Source organism: Equus quagga, chromosome 14 (genome assembly GCF_021613505.1).
Source record: "Equus quagga isolate Etosha38 chromosome 14, UCLA_HA_Equagga_1.0, whole genome shotgun sequence".
Classification (NCBI taxonomy): Eukaryota; Metazoa; Chordata; class Mammalia; order Perissodactyla; family Equidae; genus Equus; species Equus quagga.
The window spans coordinates 21,090,327-21,114,680 of NC_060280.1; the positions used below are offsets into that span (position 1 = coordinate 21,090,327).

Below are 24,354 nucleotides of genomic sequence, written 5' to 3' on the forward strand. Positions count from 1 at the left end.
CACGCTATATGGGCACTATGATTTCTTTCTCTGCTAGGGAAGACATTGCTGAAAAAGAAAGTCCTCAGTTACTGCACTGCCATTCATGATATCCCCAAATGGCTCCTAATTGCCTCTCCTCAGCTTAGCCTTCAAAGTCGTCCACCATCTGTACTATCTTCCACATAATGTGCTATCAAGGCTCATCTCCAATATCTGCTTTTATGACCTCAATACTTGTGGCAAACCAGTCAATACATTGTCTCTTGATTACGTTTTGCACTTTCTCATTCTCTACTCTGTGTTTTGTTTTGTTTTTTTTTTGTCTGAAAATGCCTTTTCCTGAGTTTACCCATCCAAATTCTTACTGATTCTTCAAGGTTCAGGACAAATGCCCCCTTATCCAAGATGCCTCTTGCTTGAATAATATATAAAAACCAAGAGAGAAGTTATAGTCATTAAGAAGGGATTCTGTAAGGAGAGACACTTACTTTGGATGGCTTCTGCTGGATTCCAGAACCTCTTTGCTATCAGGTGTGCTGTAGCGACCTAGGTGGCTGTATATGATAGTAAATTGGGACTTTGCAAGCTAGGTAAACATTTTTGCGCCTTTCCTAGATCTCTCTTATCAGGCATTGAATACATCTCCAAGCTTCTTTGAGAGCTGGCTTGTAATGTTCATAGCCACAGTGTTTTGAGAATTTCTCTTCACTGAAAGGAACATAATTGACTGGAAATATCTGGGCATGCATGCCCTCACTCCCAGGAAGGCCCATGGCCAACAGTTGACCCAATCATCAACAGTGGTTTAGAAACATCAACAACTATAACACCCTATTGTTACAAGATAGGACAACTCTGAGGTGCCTTTCATGCTCCAGTGCTCCCTGTGGGATCAAACTAAAGTTACACTTTAGCAGAGCCCACGTCTTTATGTAGCTTTTCTGCATGCCTTATGCTTCTCTCTCATCCTTACAGTTTGCCCTGAGATCACTTCTTACTAAAACACTTGCAAAACAGTTGCTGTCTAAAGCTCTGCTTTTGGAGAATTTGTCATAAGACAGAGTCTCAGTGCATACACAGGAATGAGGACTGTGTATACTTTATTACACACACTCAAAATTTTTTAAAAAACAATGGAGTATAAGTGTTAGGTTCTGATTTCTGGCCCAGATTCCTTCTCCCTTGAGGGACTAGTTATAACCCATAACCATCATTTCCAGTCATATAGTCATACAGACTGAATTTCTTCTTCTTCTTGTGGGTCTTATTGTATTTGCTCCTTATGGTGCTAGGATTTCTGCTTCCTGCTAAATGGCCATGATTACTAGAGATAAATATTTTTTTTCTCATGCATCTATTCAGAGGACGGGTAGTTAATACTGAGTTCATATCATTACTCTTCTATGGATGCCTGTGGTAGGATCTGCAAAGACAGATGGGGAGCATGATGCTGCTGCTGCTCTGTGTTTCTCTAACCTAAATCATCAGTCTATCTTTGCTGTTACCTTCATCCACTGCTCTTCCAAATGCAATGTTAAGTCAGCCACAGGGAGGGTAATGGAAATAACAGCGTTATTTCCTTCTAGAAAATGGACTTTGAGACACCATCAGTCCTCCCGTCCATTATGAATAAATTTGTGCATGTTGCATCTTCTTCATAGCACTATTTACTATCTTGCAGGAAATAGTACCATACAGCATTAATCAATTCATTCATTCCAAAAATTATATTGCCTGCCTCTTATATCCAGACACTGTCCTAGGTAGGCTATGGGAAATATAAGTAACAGCCAAAGATGTCTGCCTTCATGGAATAAATCTTCTAGCATCTTCAAAGCAGAATGAGAGGAAACTATGGTGTAGCATTAACTTACTATTTGAAAAAATTAAAAGAGGAAAGAATATTTCAATACCCTTGTCAAGCAGAGTAGTCACCAATTAACCTCCAATCGTTTAAACTTCCTCTACCAGCTTTCAGCAAGGGACAGAGAGAGGAAGATGAAAAACGGAGATGCAGAAAAAAGTAGAGAGACAAAACATAGGAAAATGTGGTGGGAATAGGAATTATTTGTTTGATCTTAGGGCCCATTTTCTTGAATTAAATAATAATTCATATAATTGATGAAACTGTTCTGCAACAGAAAAGAACAATCTTATCTGATAGTATTGGTCCTTATTATTCATTTCAATAACTTAAAAAAAAATTTCCATCACTCTTTAAAGATTCCTCATGTCAATTTGCAGTCCATACCTCTGTATGCCCCTGGCCCCAGGTAACTGTATTTCTGCCTTTTACAGTTTGGCAATGTAGATTAATTTACTTTTTTCTAGAATTTTATAATTTAGAAACACATAGCGTACTCCATTGTATGTGATGTTTTTCTATCAACATAATTATTTTGAGATTCATTCATGTTCTGTATATGAATGATTTGTTTATTTTTATTTCTGAGTAGTAGTATTCTATTATATGGATATACACTTTTTTTATCCATTCACTTATTAGTGGGCTTCGAGTTTATTTCCAGTTTGAGGCTTTTGTGAATAAAGCTGCCATCTATGAATATTCAAGTAGTCTGGGCATGCATGTACATTTTTACTTGTCTTGGGTAAATATAAAGTGGAGCATGCTGGGTCATATGATAAGTGCATGTTTACACTTTTAATAAACTACAGATAGCTTTCCAGAATGGTTGTATGGTTTTGCATTCTCACGTGTGGTATTGAGAATTCCACTTGCTCCAAAACCTTGCTAACATTTCTTGTTTTTTAATTTTAGCTATTCTAATGGTTGTATAATGTCATTTTTTGTCATTTTAATTTTAATTTCCCAAATAACTCATGGTGTTAAGCATCTTCTCATGTGTTTACTGATCTTTTGTGTATCTCCTTTTTTAAATAAAGTATAATTGACATACAACATCCTATTAGTTTCAGGTGTACATCATAGTGATTCAATATTTGCTTATATCATGAAATGATCACCACAGTAAGTCTAGTTACCATACAAAGTTATTAAAATATTAATGACTATATTCCCTATGCTGTACATTACATCCCCACAACTTATTTGTTTTATAACTGTAAGTTTATACCTCTTAATCCCCTTAGTCTTTTTTTTTTTTTTTTGCTGGGTAGCATTCGCCCTGAGATAACATCTGTGCCAATCTTCCTCTATTTTGTAAGTAGATTACTGCCAGACCGTGGCCGCTGATGAGTGGTGTAGGTCTGTGCCTGAGAATCAAATCAGGCCACCGAAGTGGAGGGCACTGAACTTACCCACTAGGCTGTGGGGCTGGCACCACTTCATCTATTTTGCTGGCCTTTCCACTGCTCCCCCCTCTGGTAACCATGAGCTTGTTTCTTGTATCTTTGAGTCTGTTTCAGGCTTTTTTTGTCTGTTTACTTTGTTTTTTAGGTTCCACATGTAAGTGAAATCATACAATATTTGTCTTCCTCTGACTTATTTCACTTAGCATGGTACCCTCTAGGTCCATCCATGTTGTTGCAAATGACAAGATTTCAATCTTTTTTATGACTGAGTAACATTCCATTGTATATATACACAACATCTTCTTCATCCATTCATCTAACTATGGACACTTAGGTAGCTTCCATATCTTGGCTATTGTAAATAATGATGTAATGAAAAAGAGGTGTACATACCTCCTTAAATTAATGTTTTCTTGTAAGATAAATATCCAGAAGTGAAATTTCTGGATTGTATCATAGTTCTATTTTTAATTTTTTGAGGAACCTCCATACCGTTTGCCGTAGTGGCTGCATCAATTTACGTTCTTACAAACAACGTACCAGGATTCCCTTTTCTCCACATCCTTAACACTGCTTGTTATTTTTTGTCATTTTGGCAGTAGCTCTACTAACAGGTGTAAGGTGATATTTCATTGTGGTTTTGATTTACATTTCCCTGACGGTTGGTGATGTTGAGCATCTTTTCATGTGCCTGTTGGCCATTTGTATGTTTTCTTTGGAAAAATGTCTATCCAAGTCCTCGGCCCACTTGTTATTTGAGTTGCTCATTGGATATCTCCCTTTTTAAGTATGTGTTCAAAGCTTTTCCTCATTTAAAAAATTAGGATTTTGGGGGCCGGCTCCGTGGCCGAGTGGTTAAGTTTACGCACTCCGCTGCGGAGGCCTAGGGTTCGAATCCTGGGCGCGGATATGGCACCGCTCGTCAGGCCACGTTGAGGCAGCGTCCCACATCCCACAACTAGAAGGACCTGCAACTAAGATATACAACTATGTACCTGGGGTGGGGGGCGGTTTGGGAAATAAAGCAGGAAAAAAAAGGAAAGATTGGCAACAGTTGTTAGCCCAGGTGCCAATCCACAAAAAAAAAAGAAATTAGGATTTTTGTCTTATTCATATTCAATTCTAAGAGTTCTTTATATGTTCTACATACAAGCCCTTTGTCATGTATTTGTATTACATTTTCTCCTTTTTAGTGTTCTAGATTTCTTTTTGCATGTTTGAAGAGCTAACACTTTAAAGTTTGATGAAGTCGAATACGTCATTTTTATTTGGTATTGCTAGTGTTTATGTGCCCTATTTAACAAAATCTTTGCCTACTCTAAAATTACAAAGATTTTATCATATATTTAGCCCTAGAAATGTTATAGGTTTGCCTTTTACATTTATATCTATGATAGGTTTTGAGTTAATTTTTGTGTATCATATGAAATAAAGGTTATTGTTCTTTTTCTTCATAGAATGTGAAGTTTTTGAAGTAATATATGATGAAAACTCTTTCCCCATTGAATTGCATTTAACATTAGTCCAAAATAAACTGACTGATGTATATATGTACATATCCAATACATATGTGGATCTATTTTTGGTCTGTCTTTTCTCTTCCTTTGATAGGTATGTCTATCATTTCACCAGTACCATACTGTCTTGATTACTTTAGTTTTATGATAATTCTTGAAGTCATGTAGTGTTAATGCTACAACTTCTTTTTTTGTTTTTTTAACATTACTTCCACTATTTTGTCTAGTTTGCAAATCCACATATACAGCTTGTCTATTTATATAAAACTCCTTGTAGAATTTTTCACCATATTGCATAGAATCTATAATCCCTTTTTGAAGAATTGGTCCCTTACTGAAATTGGGTCTTCCAACTCATTTATTTGTGTTTTCTTTATTTCTCTCAGCAGTGTTCTATATTTTTTTTTGAGGAAGGTTAACTTTCAGCTAACATCTGCCACCAATCCTCCTCTTTTTGCTGAGGAAGATTGGCCCAGAGCTAACATCTGTGCCCATCTTCCACTACTTTATATGTGAGACACCTGCCACAGCGTGGCTTGATAAGCAGTGCATAGGTCCATGTCCAGGATCCGAACCAGCAAACCATGGGCCCCCAAAGTGGGCCACGTGTACTTAACCGCTACACCACTGAGCTTGCCTCCCAGTGTTGCCTAATTCTTAATAAAGTATTGTGTAACTTTTCATAAATTTATTCCTAAATATTTATAGTTTTTGGCATATTATAAACGTATTTTTCTGTTTTAATCTTTCCATTGTTTGTTCCTAGTATACAAATATAAAATTACTTTTGTATATTATATTTTTATCCTGCAATCTTACTAAATAAGTTATAGTCTATGTTTTGTAGATTTCTTAGAATTTTCTACATGGACATTTATCTACAGGTGGAGACAATTTCACTTCGTCCTGTTTCGTTTTTAATATTTTTATTACTTTTCTAGCCTTATTTCAATCCCTGGAAATTCCTGTATAATGTAACTTCCATAGAGGTGCTGAGGATGGACCACCTAGCCTTTTGAAAATATTTATATGAAAGTCATTTAATATTTTGCCATTAATAATGATCTTAGCTGAAAGTTTTTCATAGATATTCTCTATCAGTTTTTGTTGTTTGTGTTATTATTCAACTCCTCCCTCTTTCGGCTACTTTTAGATGATTTCAATGTTAAAAATCCCATTTAAATTTTTCCATTGACCTTTCAGGCATACCTCTTTGCATTACTTTTTTAGTGGTTGTTCTCATGATAAGAATATATGTTCTTAAATTTTCAGTTTACTTAGAGTTAATAACATAGTAATTTACAGATAATAGAAGGACTATGAGTCCTTATATGTTTATTTTTCTCCCTCCATCTTTATGTTATAGTTATCATATGTCTTATATCTTTATACATAAAGTCTCCAGAAGACAATATCATAATTTTTATTTCTAGAGTTTTATGCATTTTAAAGGGATTAAGAGGAATACAGTATTTTTTATTAAACCAGCTATTTACCATTTTAGATTCTTTTCAAGTATTCCTGCAAATCAGAGATTTCCGTTTTCCCATTGATGTCCTCCTTCCTGGTTGTATGATCAAGAACACTTCTATAGCAACAATGGCTTGATTCCACTAAGACATCTGAGAAGCTCAGAGATTGCCTTTTAGAACTGTCCAGCTGAAGGATGGGGGAAGAACGTTTATGCACTAAATTCCTGTCTCCATTGGCTGGGGTTGCTCCTGGGAACTAAACTGCTTCCACACTGGGATGCACTTGTCTGTGGACTGATTAGGCAGTTCGTGATTTCCAGAAGGTCTTAGTTTTCAGGGGAGGACTTGAGCGTTGAAGTGGAGATGTTGTGGCAGCACTGAAAGTGGGAAACTGATCGTGTGGGTCAGAATCACCCACCACAAGCATTTTAATTCCTCAGTCTCAGTTCTCCCATCTGATCAATGAGGATAACACATGTACTTACATCATGAAATTCTTGTGAGGATTAAGTTTGCATAAACTGTTAATCATACTTCTTGGAAAAAAGGAAGCCCTGAATGAATGTTCTTATCATTTTGTTGATGGCAAGCCCAAGTTCCTCAAAAGTAGGTCTTCAGGGGTTGAGATAGATGATAATAAAGTTAGGATTAGCAAGCGAATTAGGGTAATATTGAATCTTAGGGTTGTAGATCCCTGTATTCCACCACCATCCACCTACACCAGAAGGCACTACTCAGGAGGCAACACTTTGAGGTTATTGACACAAGAGAATATTTCTTGTCTGGAAGTCATACAAACCCTTTTTTCCTTTATAGTTCTCTACATGACTTTAAAGGCTTTTATTTTCTTACTTTTGATCTGACAGTTAATGTATATGTCTCAAAAAATTTTGTCATTTAGAATTCAACTTTACGTCAACTTCCATCTCGTATTCCCCCAAATTAATCAATGGTATGTCTCACAGATATTGATACAAAATACCTATCAATAAACACATATTGAATGGATAAAGCTACAAATATCTTTTTATACCTGAAAGTTGGAACCAAGTATTTCTCAATCAGAAATAGCAAAATAAACTTCAGACCAATGCTTACCTTTAAGACAATTTATTATATTATATTCTCTAATGATTATTAAATGAAAGTTATATAACTATGCACCTAGATAGAAGCAAAAGAATAAATTGGCCACTTGAGAATTGACAGAATTCAGAAAGAGTAATTGTTTTTTTATGTGTCAATTCAATTGCTCAATATCCACTACAAAACATAAGGATGCTCCATGATGCTTTTGATCTCACATTTGAATCTCTAGAATCTTCAGAGATTTATCCCCAAAGGCATACAAAAATAAAAGAGAGCTATATATCCACAATGACTTTAATCTGCTACTGAAAGGTGAATGAGTTCTTATTCTAAGAGGTAAGATTTTAACTTTTGTTAATGAATCTGATGTACTGATTTTCATTTACCATTTGAGAACACTTTACTCCCTGAAATTATATCTGTTCTCAGAAGTCATGCTTGGGAAACAGGGAAGATTTAATTAAACAATCAGCTAGTTAGCAACTTTGGCTGAATTATTGTCTCCACCAAGAGTTCATGTGAATAAACAGGCATAATCTAAGTTACCAGGATTCCTTGTTTGTCCCCAGTAAGATGGAAACTCATATGGTCTTTCAATACTATCCAAACTCAAAAGTCCCCAATTATGCTAATAAATCCAATATCTTTTAAATATTCTGGGAATTTATTGATATGTAAAGATTTACAGGTTTAAATTGAGATTAAAAAATTGATATTGTAAATATCTTTGCAGAAAGACTGACTTTATGGGTCAGAATGCTTTAGCTTCAAAGCAGTAACACATTAGACAAAACTTCGGATATAAAGTCAGATAATTTGGAGGTGAGGATCAACCTGGCTATAAACTGGATGATCCTTTTTCAGTTTTTAAGCTATACTTTATTCAGCTACATATTATGTTGAAATTAATATTATTTCAGTTGGAAACTCCAATTGGAAAATATCGTTTCAGTAGGAAGTGATCTGATTTGTTCAAATAAATGTGTTTTAATTTTTTGAATATCAACCATGCTTTTTGCATAGTGATTACACTATTTCAAATTACTTGATAAAAATGATATTTTGAAATACAAATATTTTTTAAATATTCAATAAATTTACAATAAATGACCTCATTTATAACTGCAATTTGAAATTCCTTTGTGGGTTAGTATCAAGAACAATTTTATTTCTTCTTTTAAAAAATTTTTATTTAACTGGTTGATATTGTGAAATATGTAAATAACCAAGTGCCTCTTCTATACATAACTGCTAGAAGGCTTAAAGGAAAATCTGTTTTCCACTTATTGTCAGATGTACTGACTTCATGATAATTTTATTTAATTTCATTTATTGTATAGTTTCTAGAGGAATAGACAGTCATTCTTCCTGGACTTCGTACTTTGACTCCACCACTTGCCATGTAACCTTGTGCAAGTTACGCTACCTCTTTCACAGTTAACTCATATATGAAATAATAAGGAGAGTAATTAATACTATTTTATGGATAGTGAAACAGAAATATACATCTATATGTATATATAAAATTCTTAACCCTATGCTTTCCTTTGGTAAACATGTAGTGTTAGGTATTACTAAAATCTGTATTACAAAATCCTGTGTGTGTGTGTATATATATATATATATATATATATATATATGAAGTTGTACATATATATGCATATTTGATCTACTCACTGGGCTTATTTGTAATTTTCTTCTGTCTTATGTTATTTATACTTTGACCTCAAAGCCACTTTAAGCGCACATGTGGAAACAATATGATATAAAAAGAAAAAGTGACATTATTTGAAGGAAGTTTCTGGAATTTCTGTTAAAAATAATTCTAAAAATACAGAGCCTCGTCATTGCATGTAAATATGCACTGATGATTCAATATCTTTATTTATAATGACTTCCCATATGTGTATCAACAAAATTGAAACCATAAAGTTTACAACCTTTTTAATGTAATGTTTCCTCACAGCCTCATTTTGGTAGCAGCTACACTGTCTCATGGATTCCCTGGGGGATGGGAACCACACTGAAGTGACAGGGTTTATTTTATTGGGCTTAACTGATGACCCAATCCTTCAAGTCATCCTCTTCATGATCATCCTATGTATCTACCTGGTGACTGTATCCGGCAATTTCAGCACAATCATTCTTATCAGAATTTCATCTCAGCTCCATCATCCTATGTACTTTTTCCTGAGTCACTTGGCTTTTGCTGACATGGGTTTATCATCTTCTGTCACTCCCAATATTCTTGTAAACTTCCTGGTGGAGAGAAATACCATCTCCTACCTTGGATGTGCCAATCAGCTTGGTTCAGTCATTTTCTTTGGGACAGTGGAGTGCTTCCTCCTGGCTTCCATGGCATATGATCGCTTTGTGGCAATCTGCAGCCCACTGCTTTATTCCACCAAAATGTCCACACAAGTCTATGTCCAGTTACTCATAGTGGCTTATGTGGGTGGTTTTCTCAATGCTTGCTCTTTTACTGTTTGCTTCTATTCTTTACTCTTTTGTGGACCAAATCAAGTCAATCATTTTTTCGGTGATTTGGCTCCTTTAATTGAACTCTCCTGTTCTGATATCAGTATCCCTGCAGCTGTCCCCTCATTTACTTCTGGCTCCATCATTGTGCTCACGGTGTTTGTCATAGCCGTCTCCTATATCTACATCCTCATCACCATCCTGAAGATGTGCTCCACTGAGGGGCGCCACAAGGCCTTCTCCACCTGTGCCTCACACCTCACAGCAGTCACTCTGTACTATGGGACAGTCACATTCATTTATGTGATGCCCAAGTCTTGCTACTCAACTAACCAGAACAAGGTGGTGTCTGTGTTCTACATGATGGTTGTCCCCATGTTGAACCCCCTCATCTACAGCCTCAGGAACAATGAGATTAAGGGGGCTCTGAAGAGACAGCTTACTAGAAAAACATTTTCTTAATTAATGTGTTACTTTATAGTATTTGGTGTAGTAATATGCTGTATATAATAATAAAAGGTCAAAGAGTGTCTGTGGTCTAAATATATTGGTCCATATGTCATTAGCCAGTGTGAAGCTTTTTTAGTAATGGTATGGGGTGCAGTTCCTAATATCAAATTGTAAATCAGAAGCCTATAGTGAATTACCTTTAATAAAATTCAATTAAATTCATAATGAGAAACACATATTGGTTCACCAAAAAAAATCTAATGTGTTGAAATCTTTCAAAAATTTTATTCATGTTTTTTGTTCCATAGCTGTTCTCTGATAAGTTAAGGTTATTTTACCCCCAAACCTTTAAGATATTGTCCATTTTTTTGACAGCAATTTATCCTTTAACTAGTGTGATAATTATAGTTATGACTAAGTACATTCAGAGAGGAAAGAAAAAAGTGGAACCAGATAGAAAATTGGTGGATGTGATTTCTTGCAGGAAGGTTATCGGCTGAGGATGGGCTTTGTGGACCCATAAAACTCTGGCCTGTGTACCTGATCTCTGGTTCCAGTCACCATATAGGGGGTCCTCAGAGAAGAACAGAATGGATGTCTCTTCTGACCTGTGAATTCTGTCAGGTTAAAACAGGTCACTTCTCTGTGGGAATAAACAGGGTTCCCGAACTCCTCAGGGACTGAGTGGAACAAACTCTTGGAGTGACTTTTTCATGGTTAGGCCTACAGCATGCTCAGGAAGCTGGAAGGAACTGGATTGTCTCTCCCCTGAATATGTTACTGCTGTCTGGAGAGGCTTAATCAATCTCTATGTACAGACGACAACCACATTTATTTATCGTTCCTGTCCCCTCTTTATTGTTTCAGACACAAATTCTATCTTTTTGCTGACAGACTCATAAGCCATTAATCATTTCACGCATTCATTTGTTCTTTCATACATTCAAAAGTTATACTGGGTTATTCTTATATTCCAGAGACTATCCAAGGCCATTGAAAATATAAGTGATAAGCATTCAGTATATCTGCCCTTGTGGAATTTATCATATAGCAGCAGAGAGGCAATAAAACTAACAAGTTAGTGATTCAAACTATTCTAAAGGGATACGTGCTATGGAGAAAGAAAAAACGAATCAAAGTAACAGAGATTAACATGCTGGGGCCGGAAGTGCAAGTGCAAACCTTACTGGGAAGATAACATCTGAGCAGGGATGCAGGAGGTTAAGACACTTCTTGTCAGATACAGTGTTACCTGTGTACATTTGTGCATATCTAATCTTCCACTCACAAGCATACAATTTACCTTTCAGGCTTTTGTTCCAACTATGGCAGGCTTGGTAATTTTAATCAATCCCATGGTGAGCACAACTAAAACAAATGATAAAATGTTAACCATGTCTTAAATATCACATTAGAGTTTACAGAATAATAAGAAATTGCCTCACAAGAAACTGGCCCCAGAGAAGTAGACCCAAAACTCAAAAATGCTTTTGCAATGAGAGGATTTGACAAGCCAGAAGGGAGTGTTCTCAACCTGGGCTGTGGATTTAGAGTTCTTCTGGAATGAGAGGAGATCATGTCAAAACCCAGCACATGTCCAGATGAGAATTCTGACTGATACGCCTCACATACATCCTCAGATAAGAGGAAACTTGAAATGACCAAGTCTTGCCCAGGTGTGCAGCCCTGAAGATCTGGAGCGTCTCAAGCCTTGAACTTGGATATAAGATGGACAGGGACGGGTGGTGACTCAGGGTGAACTGAATAAGCAAACAAACAACTCAAGCCTCAATTATTCCTACCAACAATTATCCAAATAGAATAACCAGCACCCAGTGAGAAATAATGACTAGCACAAAAGGAAGCAAGATACCAAACATGAGAGCTAGTGGAAACAACAGACAACAGAAACAGAACCACTAAGATTTAAGATATGTGAGTTAATAGACACAGACTATAATGTTACTTTGTTTGAAGAGATAAAGGGCAATTTCTGAAAATACAAAGAATCAATGAAAACCAAAAATAACCATTAAAGTATGCAAAACAATCATATAGAACAGCATAACTGAAAAATGCACCTTGCTAGCAGTTATACCAGGCATTTCTCTGTGGTGAGCATAATCCTAACAGATTTTCACTTTGGATCCCAAGAGACAGCGGAAGCACATCCTAGCTTTGGAGCCTCATGACCATAATTGGAACTAATATATCTTATAATACTGCCAGGTATAGTTCCAGGGTCCCTACAAGTATAGTTTCCAGTTATCAAAATCACTGCAGTCAAGGAGACATAAAGCATAAAACAGAATATATTTCATATATTGTCCTACCAGTCTAGATGCATTTTCCAATTAAAGAATCATGTTGATTACAAGCAATGTTGCATTTTCATCAGGATATAGGCAAAACAGGAAGTTCATTAAGGTCAAATTTGTCCTTAGAGAAATCAAAGTATTTTGTTAACTCTTTACCATAAAGAGGATGATGCATGTCATCTGGGGTATTAAATGCCATGTTGTCTATAGAGTTCTGAAGAAATGCACTGTTTAGGATTCTGTACTGCATCACAGTCAGAACATAAGGGCCCTGTGTGAGGCTATTTGAGAAACTGGCCACCTACCCTGCATTCAACATACAGGGCTCTCAGAGAAATTATGAAATATATTTGGATTTTATAAAAGAGGCACTACTACATAAAATCTTTGACAATCTTCTAGTATTTCTTTGACAAACTTGTAGACTCCTTTGCCAAAACTACATACTTATTTACTTGTGAACCTATGCTGATAATATAGGTTTAATGAAATTATATTTTCTTGGATGGTCTTGATGGTTTTTATAACAATTATTTGGGATGTCTACACAAATGTTATTGGTATATGTTAACCTTTAAGTTAAGAAAAAATTTAATAGCTGGGGAAATGTCTAAAATTCAGCTCTTAGCTAAACCAAATGAAAAAGTAAAAATCTGATTATTCATAATGGATTTTAAGCAGTATGAGGTGCTTCTTAAGCAGTATGATGTGCAAAATCTGAACCACAAGATTGACAACATTGAACACATATAGAACATACGTCAACACAACAACCAACTGCAGAAAATACATGATTTTTCAATAGTGTATTTTTTAATTGATCAGATGTTAGAAAATAAATCGTCTCAACCTACTTTTAGTAGTTTTCATTTTCATAAAATATCTTCTGTAAACATAATGCAATAAACCTGGAAATCAATAACAAAAAGATAACTAGAAAATACCCATACATTTGAAATGAATTATTACCCAATTAAATAACTTGAGTCAGAGAAAAAAAATCAAATAGAAATTAGAAAACAACTGGATAATACATATAAAAATTTGTGCTGTAAGTATATCAGTTCTTGAAAGGAAACTTATACTAGAAATACTAGAAAATGAAAAAGGCTAAAATTAATAACATTTGCATTAAATTGAATAGGTAGAAAATAATACTAATATAAAACCTAGAGTTGTACAACGGAGAGAATTATAAAATGAATAGGAAATATTTAGCAAATAAAATATCAACATGCAATAGAGAGGTCCAAAAATGACAAATGTTTGGTTTTTATAGTGAGTTTTATTGACCATATCATTAATTTTTTAAAAAGAAAGTCTAACCAATATAAGGAAGGTAAAGATGGATATAACTATATATTTGTGTATATTGATAAGAATATAATTATGAATCCCAGTGCCATTAGGCAATAAAAAGAAAAAAAGTCATCCAAATTGGAAAGGAAGAAGTAAAACTGTCGCTATTTGAAGAAGACATGATGTTATATGTAGAAAACCCGAATAACTCCACCAAAAAGCTGTTAGAACTAATAGATGAATTCAGTAAAGCTGGAGGATATATAATCAATATAAAAAATCAGTTGCATTTTTATACACTAATAGTGACCTATCAAAAAGAGAAATTAAGAAAACAATCCCACTCAAAATTGCATCAAAAAGAATAAAATATCTGGGAATAAAATTAACCAAGGAAATAAGAGCCCTGTACATTGAAAACTATCAGGCAATAATGGGAGAAATTGAAGATGTAAATCAATGGAAAGATATTCTGTGAAATGGGTTAGAAGAATTACTATTGTTAAAATACAATATACCCAAATCAATCTACAGATTCAATGCAATTTCTATCAAAATTCCAATGGCATTTTTCACAGAAATAGAACAAACTATCCTAAAATTTAGTGGTATGGAACCACAAAAGACCCTAAGTGGCCAAAGCAATCTTAAGAAAGAAGAACAAATCTGATGCCTCATGCTCCCTGATTTCAAACTATATTACAAATTACAGGAATCAAAACAGTATGGTATTGGCATAAAAACAGACACATATGTCAATGGAACAGAACAGAGAGCCCAGAAATCAACCCACACATTTATGGTCAGTTAATTTGTGACAAAAGTCCTAAGAATATATAATGGAGAAAGGACAGTTTCTTCAGTAAATGATGTTGGGAAAACTGGACAGCCACGTGCAAAAGAATGAAACTGGACTACTATCTTACACCATATACAAAAATTAACTCAAAACAGGCTAAAGACTTGCACATAAGACCTGAAACCATAAAACTCCTAAAAAAAACAAAGGTGGTAATCTCTTTGACATTGGTCTTGGCAATGATTTTTTGGATTTGCCACCAAAAGTGATGTAACAAAAGCAAAAATCAACAAGTGGAATTATATCAAGCTAAAAAGCTTCTGTATAGCAAAGGAAATGATCAATAGAAGAAAAAGGCAACCTACAAAATGGATATTTGCAAACCACATATCTGATAAAGGATTAATATCTAAAATATATAAAGCACTCATACAACTTAACAGCAAAAACAATCTGATTTTAAAAAGGGCAAAATTTATAGTGTGCACCAGGCAAATCAAAATGCAAATCAACATCATGAGATATCATCTCACATCTGTTAGAATGGTCATAATCGAAAACACAAGATATAACAAGTGTTGGTGAGGATATGAATAAAAAGAAACCCTTGTGCCCTATTGTGGGAATGTAAATTGGTGCAGCCACTATGGAAAATGGTACAGAGGTTCCTCAAAAAATTAAAAATAGAATTACCATGTGATCCAGCAATTCTACTTCTGGGTATTTATCTGAAGGAAATAAAAACACTAACTCCAAAAGATATCTGCACTCCCTTGTTCATTGCCATGTTATTTACAATAACCAAGAAATGGAAACAACCTAAGTGTCCACCAATGGATGAATTGATAAAGAAGATGTGTGTATATATATACACAATAGAATATTGTTCTGCCATAAAAAGAAGGAAATCTTGCTATTTGTGACAATGTGGGTGGACACTGAGGGCATTATGCTAAGTGAAATAAGTCAGATAGAGAAAGACAAATGCTGTATGATTTCACTTATACATTGAATCTACAAAAAGAAACCTCATAGATACAGAAAACAGATTGGTGGTTGCCACAGGAGGGATGTGGGGCGTGGGTAAAATAGATGAAGGTGATCAAAAGGTACAAACTTTCAGTTAAAAAATATATAAGTCCTGGTTGTGTAATGTATAGCATGGTGACTACAGTTAATAATACTGTATTGCATATGCAAAAGTTGCTAAGAGATTACATCTTAAAAGTTCTCATCATAAGAAAAAATTATAATTATGTATGGAGATGGATGTTAACTAGACTGTGCTGGTCATTTCACAATATATTCAAATATCACATCATTATGTTGTACAACTGAAACGAATATAATGCTATATGCCAATTATGCCTCAATTGAATACAATAAACAAACAAATGAAAAATTCCAAAACATGAACAGACATTTCACAGAACAGGACATACAGAAGACAAATAAGCTCAGGGAAGTATGTTCAAAATCCTTAACCATTAGTGAATGCAAATTGAAACCACAATGAGAGATCACTAAACAGTGAGTTGTTGTTAGTGATCCAAATTGTTGGCTAAAATAAAAAATAATGAAAACACCAAATGCTGGCAAGGATGTAGAGAAACTGAATCACTCATATATTGCTGTTAGGAATGTAATACAGTGCAGCCATCCTGAAAAACAGTTTGGTATGTTCTTATATAAAAACTAAACATGTGATGATTATGTGAACCAGCAATTGCACTCTTTGACATTTTTCCCAGAGAAATAAAAACTTATGTTCATCAAATACCTGTACATGAATGGTTGTAACAACTTTATTTGTAATAGCCAAAACCTGGGCACCACACTGATGCCCTTCAATGAATGTGTAGTGAGACAAACTGTGGTACAATGCCACTCAGTAATAGAGAGAAACGTAGGGTTGATATGCACAACAACCTTGATGAATCTCCAGGGAATTATGCTGAGTGGAAAAAGCCAATTCCACAAGGTTATGTACTGTATGATTCATTTATGTAACATTTTTGAAAAGAAAAATTTCAGAACTGGAGGAGAGATTGGTGGTCGTGAGGGGTGAATGACTGGGCCAGAGGCATGGGATGGCAGGGAAGGAGATGAGGTGGATATGATTATAAAAGGACAACATAAGAGAATCTTGCGATGATGGAGTGTTCTGTATCTTTACTGTAGTGGCTGATACAACAACATATACATGCGATGAAATTGTTTAGAATTAAATACACTCACAAAAATGAGTAATATTACAATGGGAGATCTGAATAATATCAGTGGATTATATCAATGTCAAGATCCTAGTTGTAATTTTGTACTATAGTTTCACAAGATGTTCCCATTTGGAGACATTGATACACAAGAACTCTATATTATTTGCTACAGCTGAATGTGAATTTATTATTTCAAAATAAAAAGTGTACTTCCAAAAGAGGGGCAAGCTGAGGAAGACATAGGCACCAGGGCATTCGAGAAGCCATTTCTGCTTTCATCTACTACAGCACTCAGCCAGTGAGGTCCCTGGGGTAGGAACTGGATTTGAGTCACAATGTATCTATTCATAGAGTTTAGCATGTTAGCTGCTCAATAAATGCTTGTAAACAAGAAGTACGGGGAAGAGGCAATTCTAACAGAAGGAAGTCGTTGCTGACAGCTGAACAAGCATGAGTTGGAAGAGATCTCTTTGGAGAAGGAATGGACAGTGTCCTCATGAAGAGTGCTGAAAGCACGGAAGAGCTACAAAGGCAAAGAAGACTTGAGGGTCCCAAATCCTGGAGAGCAAAAAAAGCCCATATTGGGAGCCCACCATTTTGTTTCACTTTTCACCTTGAGGAATTTGCTAAATGAAAAGCAGTGTCTGTGAGGCTAAAAAGCAGATAACCAAGATTCTTTGCAGATAAACCAAACAAAGATTTTTTAAAGCTGTATGAGGCTGGGAAACAAAAATTGTAGTTCAGGGTCCACCAAGGATGGAAGGCCCAAGTAAAAAATCCAATGCTTTTGATTGAAACACCTGAAGAGAAATACATTCAGAAAGGACAAAAAGGAAGTAGTCCTGGCATCAGAAAGACTAAAACTCAACATCCAATAATCTCAATATCATTTTAGAGTGCTACAAAGAGTTTCATTTTCTTCATGGTTCTGGTTTTTAGCTTTTAGAGAAATGGACCTTGATGTAGATGTAAAAAACTTAGATATAGTTCAAAATTGAGCCTCAAAATAATTAATGAAATCAAATAGTTAAAAAAATTATATGAGTAGATTTAGAATTTAATGCTTAGCAGGGAATATTTTTGAAAGTGGAATGAAGAAGTTCGTGAAATGGATGGTCAGAGAACTTCTAGCCAAATTATAATTCAACATTAAGCAGAGAGAGCTGGAGACCCAATAGGCTCTGACACCATCTCTAATCAATGAAGCTGATAAGAATTCCAGTTGCATGCTGTTTCGAAGCTCTCTTCAGCTGCATTCAATCTAGCACAACTCCATGCTTCCTCTCTTGAGATTCTTTTATCTTTGCAGGGATTTCTCCCAAGTTGTTTTGCCTTCATTCTGAAATCTTCTCTGCACTCCACCCATCAACTTTTCACAGAGTACAGTCTCTACCTCTTCCTCTTAACTAAGCCTAGCTGTTTGGGAAGGGCACATCTGCTTCTCAGCTCTGTTGAAGAGAAGTTGCTCACTGTCATATTCTACAGGCACCAGCACACAATGCTGACATTCTCCTAACTTCTTACCGTATTTCTAAATTATTTATTTGCATCTTTATGACAAAACATTTCACTCGTTGATGCCAATATTATCCAGCTACGAAACAATAAACAATAAACAATCGTCCTCAGAGTCCTTTACTGACTACTCACTTTCTTCTCATTTATTAAAGATTTTGCCACTGGCTTCCTGGTCCTTTCCATGTATCAGCCCTTGAGGCCCACCACAGTGTTAGTAATGTTCTTCACCATATGGATGTACCATTAGGCAATGTGACCTCAAAATGCCTGGATCTCCTTGCAGTTTCTAACACCTTCCACAATCTACATGAGAACCTTACTACAATGGCATCAATCAGACTGCAGTTACATATAAAACCTACCATGGATGTAGATATCATAAATTAGAAGCTATTTATCTTTACCTGTGTTCTAACTCAATAGAACAGCATTTGAATTATTTGTTTTTTGAGGGCTTGAAGAAGTTAATTATGAAAACATCTAGCCGTATAGTTTATGTGGAAGGAGAAGAATAGTTCTTAGACTTTTCTATATTATTTCAAGATTTTGACATGGGAAAGAATGAACAGACCAGAAATAACCCCTAACATATACAGTCAGCTAATGTTAGACAACGGAGCCAAGAACACTCAATAGGGGAAAAAACAGTGTCTGCAACAAGTGGTGCTGGGAAAACTGGATAACCACGTGAAGAAAAATGAAATTAGAACCCTATCTTACACCACTCACAAAAGTTAATTTGAAATGGATTGAAGACTTAAGCATATGACCTGATACAGTAAAACCCCTAGAAGAAATCAAAGGGAAGAAATTACTTGACACTGGTCTTGGCAATGACTTTTTTGGATATGACACCAAAACACAAGCAACAAAAGCAAAAATAAACAAGTGGGACTACATAAACTAAAAAGCTTCTGCACAGCAAAAGGAACAATAAACAAAATGAAGAGGCAAGCTAGCAAATGAGAGAAAATATTTGCAAATCATATATCTGATAAGGAATTAACATCTAAAATATATAAAGAAATCATACAACTTAACAGCAAGAAAACAAACAATCCAATTAAAAAATGGGAAGAGGATCTGAATAGACATTTTCCCAAAGAAGACATACAAATGGCCAACAGGTACACGAAAAGGTGCTCAACATCACTAATTATCAGGGAAATGCAAATCAAAACCACAATGAGATATCACCTCACACCTGTTAGACCGGCTATCATCAAGAAGACAAGACATAACAAGTGTTGGTGAGGATACAGGGAAAAGGGAACCAAATTTGGAAATGCAAATGGCTCAGCCACCATGAAAAACAGTATAGCAATTCCTCAAAAAAAAAAAATAGAACTACCATATAATACAGCAATCCACTCCTGGGCATATATCCAAAGGGAATGAAAACAGGATATTAAAAAGATATCTGCACTCCCATGCTTATTGTAGTATTATTCACAATAGCCAAGACAAGAAAACCACCTGAGTGTCTGTCAACAGATTAATGGATAAAGAAAATGTGGTATATACATACGCAATGGAACATGATTCAGCCATGAGTAAGAAGGAAATCCTGCCATTTGTAACAACATGGATGGACTTTGAGGGGATTATGCTAAGTGCTGTGTCAGACAGAGAGAGACAAATAATATATGATCTCACTTATATGTGAAATCTAAAAATGCCGAACTCATAGAAACAGAGACTAGAGTGCTGGTTTTCAGGGGCTGGGGTTGGGGGAATTGGGGTGATGTTGTTTAAGGGTACACAGCTGCAACTAGTAGATAAATAAATTCTGGAGAGTTAATGCACAGAATAGTGATTATAGTTAAGAATACTGTATTTTAAACTTCAAAGTTGCTAAGAGACTAGACACAACAAAAAAGAAATGATAATTATATGTGTGAAAAAGGTATTAGCTAATGCTACAGTGGTAATCATATTGCAATATATAAATGTATCAAATCAACACATTGTACACCTTAAATTTACAAAATGTATATAAATTATATCTCAATTTTTTAAAACTTTTATTTTCTAGGTCACTTTAATAAGATAATTTTTCCGGAAATTCATCCATGCCAATCTAATTTCCATATTTGTGTGAATAGAGTTGAAAAAAGTATGTTTGTAAAATTCTTCAAAATTTCTCTGTACTATGGTCATTCCGTTAATTCAACTCTAAATTTGTGTATTCTCCTCTTTTTATATGAAGTAAATTAGTGATCTTTCTCTCTACTCTCCCCCACTTCTCTCCCTTTCTTTCTTTTTTCATTTTAGAATAATTTTTCTTCCCAAAGTCAACCAAGGTAATAAAAATATAGACTTCCAAAACATCTTTTGAAATGTTTACTACACAAATGTGTCCATGTGTTTATTCATGTATCTTCTATATATGTATATGTACACATATATGTGTCATACATTTTAAAAAATATTAACACTACATCTGGACTTTGTAGTAGGACAGAGTGAGAGTAGGGTATATCAGGCAATTAGAACACACTTTAATTACTTTGTACACAAAATGATTTCTATCAGAAGGACTCCACTTTTTCCACTTCTATTTACCAATGTTCTGTACTTTTTAAATGTTCTGGGCTCTTTTATTTGCCATCTCAGGAAAATGACACTAATGACGCTGTCTAGTGCTTTCTTATGGCTATCTGTATTTCTTTGTTTCTTATACTGTAAACAATGGGGCTAAGCAGTGGTGTCAGCACTGTATACATCACAGTCATCAGCATATCTTCATGGAATGAGTCAATGTCCTTGGCCTCAAATAGACAAAGCCAGCAAATCTATAGTATATGGACACCACAGTGAGGTGGAAAAAGGAAGTGGAAAAGGCCTTATACATCCTCTTTTCAGAAGGCTTCTTCATAACTATGAACACAATGAAGACATAAGAAATCATAATTAAAATAAACCTGCCCACCAACACAAAGTCAGTGAATGCAAAGAACCATTTTCTGACAAGAGATATAATCACAGGCAAGGGAGATCACAGGTGCAATGTCACAAAAAAAAGTGCTGGATGCTATTGCAGTCACAAAAAGACAAGTTGAATACTATGAGGACAATCCCCAGAGACGTTAAAATCTCAAAGACACAAGAGGCCATCATGAGCTGAAAGAAGATCTTTCAGGTTATCAAGATGGGGTAGTGCAGTGAGTTGTGAATAGCAGTGTATTGGTCATAGGATATGGCAGCTATGATGAAGCAGTTGTTGCCTGGCAAGCCAAAGAAGAAAATCATCCATGTAGCTCACTGAGGAAGAGAAATGGTCTTGCTGTCTGACAGCAAGTCCACTAACATGTGGGGGAGGATCACCATAGTGATACAGTTTTCTGAAAAGTACAGGCCAAAGAGGAAAAAATCCATGTGGGTGTGAAGGTTGTGATTGAGCTTGATGGTCACCATTATGGGCACATTTACAGCCAGGATGTTCAAACAGGAGAATAAAATCACCACAAAGAGGAGACTCTGCAAGTCTGGGAAGGAATGTGCTCACTGTGGAATGATTGTCCATCCTCCAGTTGGCCTTGGTATCTTTGCCCCAAAAGTTCTGATGTTCTTGAGGTCAAAACTTTGAAATTATTGTAAAAATGTCCTTCTGGACTTGAACCAAGGGCACCTGGACAAGTGTAAGACAACTCTTAAGGAGAGAGCCTGAGAAAAGGGAGCTAATTCCTTTAAATCGAAGGTTAGGGCTCAGAGTGATGAGGAGAAAGATTCTAGTAGGAGAATCTGTATAAATGCCATAGATTAAGCCAACATATCTTTATGAAGACTTCTCATTTGGCATCCATTCTCTAATTGATAGTCAGGATCTTCATAAAAGAGGGAAATATGAGGAAATTGCTTATGTTCTAACCTACAGGAATATAAGAAACATCATCTGTAAAATGTTTACTTGTTATGTAATCATAGTCTGGTACATGGGAGGAATCAAAACGTTGACAATAACATCGATTCCTTTTTTTCAAATTTTGGAAAAGTAAGAACAATTTCTGAACGGCTTTCAAAACTTCTTTGCAAGTAATTGTATCTTCAGATGTCTTCCCCAGGTCTCAGCAGCTGCCAGGCTACCATGTCAATGAGTAGACATGATAAATAAATTTATAGAGTTGAAATTTGTACAGTTATCCTATACTTGACAGTAAATTAAGGCTTGAGATATTCATTGAGAGTCTCCTTTCCAGGTGTATCTTGGAGGCAAAATTGTTATGGAGAGATTCCTCCATTCCAGAATGGCATATTTTTGTCTTGATGTCCTGATTAAGTCTTGAGCTGTCAGGAAAACTTCCAGGATAGTTTCTGAATGATATACTTATGGAAAGCATTGCTTTGCAGCACAGCCTTGACAGAAATTAACTCAAGTGACGTAGAATATTTTACCCAGTCACATTTCTATCTCTATCAGTTCTTAAAATATCCACTCTATGTCTCAGATGGCAGCATGTAACACAAGAACTTTCCATCCAATGTGGGGTTCAGTTTCGGGCACAGTTGTCAGGGAAGGAAAGGAAGACAGCAAGGAGATAAGGACGTGGGATTGAGGAGTTGAGAAGAAAAGAAAGTTATACATTCTCACTCCCACCCACTCTGTTTTCTGCCCAGCTTTTCCAATAGGAAAAACCAAAAACTTCAGGAGAAACTGGCACGTCTAGATTTGGAAACTCTCAGTATGATTGTTATTCCTTTTCCATTTGTATTGATGATAAATCCTACTTTCCTTATAATACTCAGGGGAACTAGTAATGGAGAATATGACAATGTAACATTTTCCCCATTATTTCCTGTGGCCCTCTCAGTCCTGGAGGAAAACTTCTGTGGGAGATGTTTGTGGCCCAGCATTTTGTGATAAATTCACCATGTTTGTGTTGTTCCACTTCTATAGACGGAAAGAAACAGTTGATTTCTATCCCTGGAACCCCATTTCCAAGTATGGCAAACTACCACTCTTGCAGGGAGATGTAGTGGACTTTGAATTCTAATTTCTTTGAAATAGCAACAAGACCTACAGGAATTTGATGCTGCTTCTTGATTTTAAACCACTTTCCTGACTCTCTTGTCCCTTCCCCTTACCAAAACTTTGAACAGTAGACACTGTAAATCAATCTACCTCCCAAGAGGCACCCTGGGGACAGCTTGGTCTGTGTTATCAATCATCCTTTCCCACTAGACTGAACTGGAGGGTTGTTCTGGTAGCTACATTTAATCACTGCTCATGAGTCATTGTCCAAATGTGGAGAAATGGTACATATTTATCAAGTCTTTGGAAAAGTACATTTAACTTTCTTCCAACCTAATCAGAATAAAAGTCAGCACTGATTCAGCTTTTTAATGTCATCTTCTATGAAGATACTGTTATTTTATTTTATTTGTCAGAAGCTTCCTTTTTTATTTATAATATTACTTTTTTATTGTGGTAACATTAGTTTATAACATTATATAAATTTCAGGTGTACATCATAATATATTTCAAATGCTGTGTGGATTACATCATGTTCACCAGCACAGACTAATTATAAGCCACCACATACATGTGCCTAAATACTTCTTTTACCCTCCCGCCTCCCACCTTCCCCTCTGGAAACCACCAATCCAATCTCTGTTGCCATGTGTTTACTTGTTGTTGTGTTTATCTTCTACATATGAGTGAGATCATATGGTATTTGACTTTCTCCTTCTGACTTACTTTACTTATCATAATACTCTCAAAGTCCATCCATGTTCTCACGGCTGTATATCATCATTTCTTATGACTGAGTAGTATTCCATTGAGTATATATACCAGATCTTCTTTACCCATTCCTCCCTTGATGGGTACCTAGGTTGCTTCCAAGTCTTGGCTATTGTGAATAATGCTGCAATGAACATAGTGGTGCATGTATCTTTTTGCACTTGTGTTTTTAAGATCTTTGGATAAACACCCAACAGTGG

The 24,354-nt window shown here is 35.6% G+C and overlaps 1 protein-coding gene and 1 pseudogene across 1 annotated transcript; one reads left to right on the forward strand and one right to left on the reverse strand.

The window, feature by feature from the left end:
• The first annotated feature begins 9,327 nt into the window (after window positions 1-9,327).
• On the forward strand, window positions 9,328-10,273 carry LOC124225192 (olfactory receptor 502-like). Its single transcript, XM_046637684.1, has one exon. It carries the CDS (start codon window positions 9,329-9,331, stop codon window positions 10,271-10,273), a length of 945 nt encoding a protein of 314 aa, XP_046493640.1. The 5' UTR covers window position 9,328.
• A 10,777-nt stretch (window positions 10,274-21,050) lies between these two features.
• LOC124252230 (olfactory receptor 10T2-like) lies at window positions 21,051-21,937 on the reverse strand (annotated as a pseudogene).
• Window positions 21,938-24,354: the final 2,417 nt, after the last annotated feature.